This window comes from Pleuronectes platessa, chromosome 4 (genome assembly GCF_947347685.1).
Source record: "Pleuronectes platessa chromosome 4, fPlePla1.1, whole genome shotgun sequence".
In the NCBI taxonomy this organism is placed as follows: domain Eukaryota; kingdom Metazoa; phylum Chordata; class Actinopteri; order Pleuronectiformes; family Pleuronectidae; genus Pleuronectes; species Pleuronectes platessa.
Window position 1 is genome coordinate 17,292,354 of NC_070629.1, and position 9,287 is coordinate 17,301,640.

General features: G+C 42.1%; 1 protein-coding gene across 2 annotated transcripts; it reads right to left on the bottom strand.

Moving 5' to 3' along the window:
• Nucleotides 1-918: 918 nt before the first annotated feature.
• On the bottom strand, nt 919-8,534 carry lztr1 (leucine-zipper-like transcription regulator 1). Of its 2 annotated transcripts, none has more exons than XM_053421265.1 (19): nt 7,586-8,534; nt 7,404-7,466; nt 7,263-7,319; nt 7,093-7,172; nt 6,894-7,002; nt 6,600-6,683; nt 6,448-6,505; nt 6,199-6,338; nt 5,902-6,103; nt 5,392-5,502; nt 5,121-5,213; nt 4,914-5,009; nt 4,016-4,202; nt 3,727-3,896; nt 3,296-3,579; nt 2,832-2,981; nt 2,268-2,373; nt 2,090-2,170; nt 919-1,689 (listed from the first exon to the last, which is right to left on the bottom strand). In XM_053421265.1, exons 1-19 carry the CDS (start codon nt 7,735-7,737, stop codon nt 1,573-1,575), a joined length of 2,340 nt encoding a protein of 779 aa, XP_053277240.1. In that variant the 5' UTR covers nt 7,738-8,534; the 3' UTR covers nt 919-1,572. The 2 variants fall into 2 exon arrangements, with proteins under 2 accessions (XP_053277240.1, XP_053277239.1); XM_053421264.1 differs by having other exon boundaries at nt 4,016-4,205.
• Between the last annotated feature and the right edge of the window lie 753 nt (nt 8,535-9,287).

A 9,287-nucleotide genomic window follows, 5' to 3' on the forward strand; every position in this document is an offset into this window, starting at 1 on the left:
TCAATGTCATCAGTGCACAATGAACTCTGTTTTAACAGGAAACTGGATATGTTCAGCGGGATTCTGGGCCGTGTGTGTGCAGACAAAAGTGGACTCAAGCGAATGAAACATGAGGAAGCTCGGTAATGAAGGGTACAATTAAAACGAAGAATAATCAAATGTTATGTCAGCCATGACTGCAATGTTTTTGTGTTTGGCTATTAAACTCAGTCACCTTTCAAAGTTGCAATTATTTCACATGAACGTTATTGATGAGACAGGAAGTGTTTTTACCTCTATACTCAAAGGCAGAGCTTTAGATTTGCCAAGTGTCTCAGGTATCTGCTCTATGAATGGCACTTTGTGCTCACTGCAATGTTACTTACTACAGAGTCCAACACTTCATGAATTCCACTGTGGGTCTCTACACATCCTGACACGACAGCAAACCCAATCTAGTGCCTCATCTTTTATCATAATGCAACAGCCCTAATTTTACCATAACTTCACATAAAATGTTAAAAAAAAGGTGTTTCAAAAAGATGCAATACAGTTTATAGTCATATTGCTCATATAATCCAATAAGGTTGAATTGATCTCTCTTGAGTAAAGATACCTAGTGGCTGAAGGAATTCACTGTGTCATACGATGGAGCATTGTCTGAACTTATCATCCACTGATCTGTGGAAACTGAAACCCTTCAGGGACGTGACTTAAGGTCAAGAAATAACCTTCATCTTCTTCACATGAATGTATAGGTTACGATGGTTTACTTGAAGCCAAGGGTCTATATAAGGATCTCAGACTTGTGTTATTATGTATAAAATATTTTTTAATAGTGTTTAGAACTTTACTATTATTCACTGTTTGTTAATCTGCAGAAACTAATTCTCGATGAAAGTAGGGCATGGGTGGGAAAGAGACTCAGTTTAAAACAACTTGTTTTATATGAGAAGATTTATTAAGACCTTAAATACATAAAACTCAAGGGTAAATATGCAACAACAGCATTCTGGTGTCACTAAACACACACTGCTATACTTTGTGGATACAGAGAGCTGGTCTGTTAGTAATGAGACGTGATAAGAAGACGTGTGCCAATGACAGGAAGATGAAACAAACCGCTTTATGAGAGACATACATACATTCTTATTTCTTTCATATAATGGTCTTGATTCCTTACAAGAGGCGTGTGTCAGAGCTGAGAATAATACAAGTGATGAATAGATGTTTAGATAAATAATCCATAGAATGATATACTTTTTGATTAAGTTGTGTTTAGACTGAGTTGGAGCAGATATCCAAACAATCTAAAGCAGTAGCAATACTGAGCAGATAAAAAACAAATTAAAAGCTTTGTTGCGTGTGAGGAAAATAAATTACAAACTAAAAATAAGGAGGGATTCTTAGATAATTTAACATTTGCAATAGAGCTAGAATGATGCAGATTGATGCTGCGGACATCAACTGTTTGAGTTGAGTTGTTTGAGGTCCAACATAGTATTGTGTTGGGGAGGAGGGAGTGACTGGGAGTAGGAGGAGCTTAGTTATATGGCTTCTGTGAGAGGAGCCTCTCGGCTCTCTGCGTCATCCTTAAATGTCGGAGCCCATCTCAGCACACTGTTTGTCTGATATGTGTGTAGCTAGAGACTCAATGATGTCCAACAGCAGCAGCTGGCTGAGAGACCGCAGGTTGGGGAGCTTGGAAACCTTTAGGAGGGGAGAGCAAACAAAAGAAAATAATGAGCAATAAATTAAGAAAAGACGACAATCCTCAAACAGAGGAAGAAGCAGCACTTGATTGCTCATGTACAAATGAAAAAGAAAAACATAAAGAAGCTTAACAGAAACGTAAACAGGGAAAAAACTACTGTGAAACTGAAGAATTCCATGCTTTGCCTTTTCTTTGAATAACAACAACAATAACCGGAGTGGTACTATGAGCCTCATCGGTATGTGATGAGGTGCTTGTACAGCCGGCTGGGCTGAGGATGATCCACTAGGAGGCCAAAAGTGTCGGTCTCCCGCTAAGACGAAAGGGCTACAGGGTTAGCTCAGCTGCAGTGAGTGGGCAGCAAACTCCCAGCGCTCCGGATACCAGGCCACCCACCTTGATGAACTGGTGGACGATAATGTGCAGGCAGTGCTTCTTCATGTCCAGAGCCTGGGTCTTATCTGCCGCCTCCAGAATCTGAAAAAAGGGGGCAGGGGATATAACGGAAAAGTGAATGAAGACATTATTCATCCACATTGCATTGAAAATAATTTCACTTAAGAATCATGTGTACCTGCAAGACATTTTCCACAGTGACGTTCATCTCCAGATTCTGCTTGCAGTAAGCCTGTAGCCTGTTATTGGAAAACCCATAGTAATATGGTGCAGCAAACAGGTAGCTGGGTATCACAGGTCAAGGAATAAAACTAATTAATTTCACTATATGCAACTCTCCAATTAAATGCTTTTGTGAGTTTTGACACCTGTATGTTTATAGAACTTCTATTTGAATTAAGAAAGTGTTGTACTTCCTTAATAAATGGAGCTTGTACAATTTAACGATAGTGTTAATAATGATAAAAAAAATGACTAATTGTATATTTGTTCCCTGTGTTGCATTCTGTATGAACAGCAGCCAGTGGCTGAAAGTTGAAGCCAAAGTGACGGTGCATTTGGCTGCACTCTAATAATGGCCACATGATGGCAACTGTTAAAACTTTTAAGAATAAACCTGTGGTGAGCCAAATTTCAAAAACATATTTGTTTCAAGTTTTAAAAATAAATATAATGTGTTTATGATACTATGCCTTTAAATATTGAGATTAAAATAAAAGGTGGCTGAATTTGAGAAGGATACAGGGAATCTTCTGGAGGCATGTCGACATCTCCATAGTAGATATACCGCAGCATGGACTCAAAGGCCTGCTTACTCGGAACCATCTCACCAATGGAGATATTAACCTGACCGTCCTCTGGCATGAAGGAGCGGAACATCGCCTCAAAGTAACTGAAGAAAGAAAGTGTACAAAAAGTGTCAGAATCATACAATCAACTCTCAGGAGATCTCTGGTTCTCATTTTAGGCCATGTACACATCAGTTTAATTAAACTAGCACAGATAAAATATTTGTATAAACCCTTGGATCAAAACACAAAAGAGAATCAGGTTTCAACAACTTTCTAAATTTCTGAGATGTGTCATATTAAAACATGAAGATTGAAAATGTGACATGCTTTGCAAATAAGAGTCAAATCGTAGGTTTGAGATTACCATCATTACAAATGTGCAAAAAACAGATCAAAAAACATTTGCTATCTCTACCTGGATCTGGCTGCCAGTATGGCTTTATGTGCGGGTCGTGGATGTCCATCTAACAGCAGAATAATGTCACAGAACTCCAGGCCGCCTCCCTCCAGGCAAGCCTTCATGTCCTGTACCAGGGAGGTACCAATGTCCACCGGCTGGTCTGAGTACAACCTGAGAGGAGGCTGCTGCTTTCGTCGCACTATCTCCACGATCAGTGCAGTGGACAGATGTTCAAACTCCTTGGTCATGATCACCTGGTTGAAGTGCGACTCCTTCACCACAAAATTAAGGCAATGCTCCTGGAGAAGAAAATAGTCAGTTTGAATTAATAATGAAATGAATGAATACTTCTATAGTATATCAAAACATGGAGTTCCACCACTAGATGGCAGTGAATGATCACATTTTGGAACTAGAAGCAATCCGGTTCCATGGATGTACTTTACCTTGAGCTGGTCCAGTTGCAGCTTGTTGGCATTTTCACAAACACTGAGAACATTCTGCAGGTCGACGGATGCCTCAATGTACTGCACACACAGCTGCTCCAGGCGGGAAAGCTGAAAACTTAGAGCGAGTTTGTAAACATCCATGATGAGAAGCACATCCTGGACGTGACCTTTGTAGACGGGTGAAAGACAAGAACAGATGATCAATAATAATAATCAGTATGTCTTATGTCTATTCAAGATTACTACTAGCACCATCAAAACATGACGAACAGGAGGAGAGACCAACCTCTGCGTGGATACTGGATCTTGTCTGTGTAGAGGAACTGCATTAAGACTTCAAAAGGCTGGGCCTCCGCCTCCCTGATGGCCACCTCTAGCATTGGCTGTGTGCCTGATGGCCTGTTGCCTGCTGGGATATCCCTCGGACCGCCCCCTGCACCATCCTCACTCTCCTCACTGCTTTCCTGTTTAGCCTTCTGCACACAGAGACAGCAAGTTAAGCTAAACTTCCTGATTCAACTCAGCTATATGCTATTGATCTCTTACTGTTACAATTGTTTACATGCAAATGATTCTTATTTATAATGCTAAATTCAACACTGACATGTTTTGTCCATGTACTTTGTGTGTCAATACAAAGCTTAAACTGAAAGTCATAATTCCTGGCATTTTGCAGTAAAAGTGATTGTGCTAAAGTTGTTGTTTAAACTTCACTGGAGAAGAAGCCCGACTGTTGTTTCATATTGTGTTTGTGACTTCAACTTGCACCTCATCTCAGTGTTGTGTTGGTTAATTTTCTAGAAGTGTGGTTGTAGAAACTGACAATGAAACAGCAAAAAATGACATTTTCTTTACGTGCCCACTCAATTTTGCCTGGTTGGAAAAATAATCAATATGGTAGTGATATTTTGACATTACCAATTGCTTAGTATTATTTTTTATATCATAATATAATATCATAATTCTGCTACAGAAGTCTATGCATTTGGACTGAACATCTCTTCTTTCTACCAGTTGAACCTTATGTCAGTTTAAATTTCAATGATGACATAAGGTGTGGGAGTTTTATCAGTGCCTTACTGGTATCGTCACATTCGAGTAGAGATAATCTGGGAATATAATTAATAATCTACAAATACATCTGTCTGAATTTCTATCAAATGAGTATGAATATAATCTCTAACCTGTCGCTGCCTATCCCGAGCCTGCAGGATTTTCTTCCGCAACCACTGACATCTTGCCGTCACAATGGCAATGTGCCCCAAGACTCTCTCCTCCCTCTGTAAACAAAAGAAGGAGGCAGACATACAGTATGTGGATGAAAACAAATGCCCAGGGTTACGTATGTAAAAGTCTTGTTATTTTCCTCCAGAACCAGCTATAAAACCTACCTCTCCCAGAATAAACACCACATCACAGAACTGACGGTTCTCCCACAGTTTGCCATAGTCCTCATGGAGAGTGCACTGAGGATAGCATGAGAACTGAAAGAAGAAGAAAACAATTGCTTTAGGAGGTAGTTGAGTCACTATTGTATCACAAATGTCAAGCAGGCAATATTTTCTTTTAGCAGTAGAGGCCTTTGACAACAATGCTTAAATCTGGCTAAAAATGCAGTGCAAATATTAATATACTTCAGCCATAAAACATTTAGACACTAACCTGGAATCTGTACATCTCTCCACTGCGAACATTGTTGTCCACTGTCCCTCCAAATATGTACATGGCATCTTGAATCACAGCAGCAGCATGAAACAGTCTCCCACTTGGCATCTGAGGTGACATACAGGGGAAATTCAGCATTTATTAGTAAGAGCAAGGAGAACATCATTGCTTCAATATCGAGGATTGTAATTTAGGAATATCCATATTTTTGTGATCGGCACATATTCTGCTGCCAGGTACTTTAGCTTAGGCTTTCTAAATAGGTTTTAACAATAACATGTTCCCTATCATGTTGAATGAAAAGTGCCTAAGCTCAAACATAAAAAAGAGAACATTTTATTTACATTTCAAACTGTTTTATACATAAACCAGTGCTTAGTACTTTCTCTGAGTAAACAACTGCAGTCATCCAAAGGGATAGCACAGCACAGGCAGAAAGTACAAATTAAGACTCATTATATACTGACACAGTTCTTGCAACGTGTATAAAATGTATTTGTTTCATACCTCACTGTCCAGGCTGGGTTGGATGACCTCCCAGGTCTGAGAGTCCACATCGTAGCAGTGCAGCTCGTTGGGCAGCGTGTTGTCAGCTGCACCACCAAACACATAGAGGTGGCGGTCGAAGGCCACCATGGTGTGGCCATAGCGTCTCTGAGGAGGTGGAGGGGAGCCCCGTAGTAAGTGCTCAGTCGGGATACGTGTCCACCTGAGAGGAAAGCGTAATGGGAACAATTAGTGCCAAATAACACTGGCTACTACAGGGATGAGAGTCGGAGATGTGTGATGAAGCACTTTGCTCACATGTGGCCCTTGAACTCAAACTGGAAGAGGTTATTAGTGATCTTGGCTCCACTCTGACCAGAAAACACAAACATCTTATCCCTGCATACGGCGACAGGAAAGTTGCAGCAAGACGGAGGAATCTCCCCACTCTGTTCAATCTGATGAACACAAAGGCAGAGACAGAGACATTCATATAATTACATAAGGAAATCTGGGCTACTCACTCTGAATGAGCTTCTCATGGACAATGGAATTAAATTTACTAGCCTCTTCCCAACATGCATGTTCTCGATCCTGCAGATTGATGGTCCACATGTCATTCAGCCTGCACAGGAAGGAAAATATGTTTCAATATTGTGTTAAAAATCTAAGTGTGGATGGATCAAAAGATAAACATGATGAAGCTGAATTAAACATACCTGGCATTCCCATCATAGCCAGCAAATATCCACAGTTTGTCATTGTAGACTGTGGCTCCATGTGCAGATCTCGCCACTGGCAAACTAATACAGAGGGAAGACAGATAAATATTTTCACACAACAATGAGGACAAACTTCTTTTTAAAACTTCTGTTTACACTACGGACAACAGAAAACGTTCCCATTATTTGTTTTTGAATTCTCATTATTGTTGTTGGAAAAGAAACATTTGAAAAAAAATCACACTCGGGGTTTGAAACAACAATTCAAACATTGATATAAAAACACATTACCTCCCCTCCACCTTCCATTCAGTCCACTGCCCTGTGGCGAACTTATACTCAAAGAGGTCATTTTTGTTTTTCAGGTTTGAGTTTGAGTAGATGTCTCCGGTGTAGCCCCCTGAAACACATTGAAGCCCAGCGTCACAGCATCCCCCTCCCATTGAGACTGAAAATTTGATTTTTGAAGATGGTGAGCTTAATAACTCACCAAAGACAAACATGCTGCTGCCATAGACCACAGCTGAATGGTGATATCTGGGAGCAGGTGGAGTTCCAGTGGTGAACGCTCTGCAAAACACATCATAAACAGGCATCAGATCATATTCTACGGAGAACGTGTATATTTCTAGTGATCACTGGGGGACAGAGTATCTGTACCTGCACCATGAGCAGTCCTTCACATCGAAGCGGAGCAGATCATTCAGCATGTTCTTCCTGTTGGGGGACACAGGATTATACAGTGTGTGGTGGATAAAGAGGAAAAGGCGGATACGCTCGTCCCTCTCCAGTGATACTCACCCATTGTCTCCCCCAAACACGTATATGGCATCTCTGTATGCCACCACGGTGTGTTTGCTGCGCCTGTGTAAAAGCACATGAAGTTCAGGATGAGTGTGATGACAAATAGAACGTGACAATGACGAGAAAAGACAGCGAGTGTCCAGGTGGAGGCTTCCTTCACTCATCTGTCAACATGTTACCTTGCACCGACAAACTCATCACACGGAGGGAGTCTCCTCCAGCGATGGACGGTCTCAAAGGGGCCAAAGTTGAGGGTCAAATATTCCACACTGTCGGAGCAACTGTGGTCGAAATCAACACTCGGGGCGACTTTCGTGGATTTGCAGGACATTGTTGCTAACTCATCGGGCTAACTCACTTCTCAGGGCCACTCATCTGCAAGGACGTCCACGGGTGATGCCATCGTCGATGCGGGTCCTCCACAGTGAGAGCTACTGTCTCTGCCACCTCTAGTTACAGTGTTGGGTTTGAGCGACTGGCTCGGGTGTGACTACGAGCTGTCCCGTTCCACGTCAGACGACTGTGCCACGCGAGCTAACAGTTAGCAACTAGCCATGCTAAAAACTATCCAAGCTAGCTCTAGCTAGCTTGTGTTACTGCTAAGCAACAAAACAAGCAGCGACGGCAGCGAATGGAAAGTTACGGCTGCTAGTGTACGATGCGAATTTGAGTCTAACTGGTTTAATGTCCAGTTTGTTTGCGCTATGACGGAACAAGTTCGCAGTGACGCGTTGCCTAAAGGCCAAATTATAATCGGGTTGCACGCATGCACGCAAGACACGCAACACGCCCCTTTCGTCCCCTCTGCGGGCTTGCGTGTGTCCGCCAATTTTTCTAACTACACGACAAAGCGACGCGAGCCTCACGCAGCCCGCAAGGCTTGTGATTGGTCTGCTTACTACATCCCGTCCAGAGTCTAGTTTCCGGTTTCATGCCCCACAATACGCGGAAATCACGGAAGATTTAGAAGAACGAATATGGACCAAATAGAAGAGCACTTGGCAGAAGAGATCCGAAAGTATGACCACTTGCATAACCCGTCACTGACTGGCCGATTTGTCCGCCAGAAATAGGCTATGAGGAGCCGGAGTGGCGTGTCACGTCCATTGTCTCTGCCCCGCCTGTTTGTGAGCGAGTTGCCATGGAGAGTCTTCCGGTGTCCCTGGCCTTATTTGGAGAATGGGGATGTCTGTGTGGCAGTGATTCTAGACTGATTGTTTGGGTTATAAGTGTTATTATTATACCACAGCTTGGTTGAATTTCCTTTTGTGACGTGTTCTTTAAAACTTGGAAAAACGCTAATTCCACTCTGTGAAAAGGTGCCCACCCCACATGTCTAATTGGTCTGTGTCAGTGTTCCACGTCCCATGTGAGGAGCAGCCGCCAGAATGACTGAGTGCCTCAAAGCAACGACCTGAGCTCAGGCCATTAAAGAGGCCTCAGATGAGGTTCTCACACCCAGCTGGCGCTGTAAAGGTCTCTGGACATGGTCGCACGCAATTAAAGCAATTAATTGCGAGCTTGTGCCAATAATTAGCATTTTCTTGGGAGGGGTATTGAATCCATCAAAGCGACTGAAATCCCTCACTCACACACTTTTGCTTTTAGAGCCATCTTGTTACATTACATTTAATTTAGTTTATGTATCCACTGTGGCAACTGTACTTAGAGGAGGGAAGTGGCACATACTGGGCAATGACCCAACTGTGCAGTAAACAACTTCATTGACATTAATGAGACAATATATTTAATTTACATTTGTATATTTAACAATTGCTTTTTCTAGAGCCGGTAACATGTCCTCCTGTGCCCTTTTTATTATAAAACATTTTGAGCGAAATAAGCCTTCAGCCCCATGACTGAGTATTTCCCACCTTACCA

Bases quoted from the DNA above. Each gene is read 5' to 3' on its own strand.
- lztr1 (XM_053421264.1), bottom strand. From the start codon at position 7,737: ATGTCCTGCAAATCCACGAAAGTCGCCCCGAGTGTTGATTTCGACCAC. The intron at 7,173-7,262 runs GTACAGATACTC...TGTGTTTTGCAG, and splicing joins AAGGACTGCTCATGGTGCAG to AGCGTTCACCACTGGAACTC. The intron at 4,206-4,913 runs GTTAGAGATTAT...CTCTGTGTGCAG, and splicing joins CTCGGGATAGGCAGCGACAG to AAGGCTAAACAGGAAAGCAG.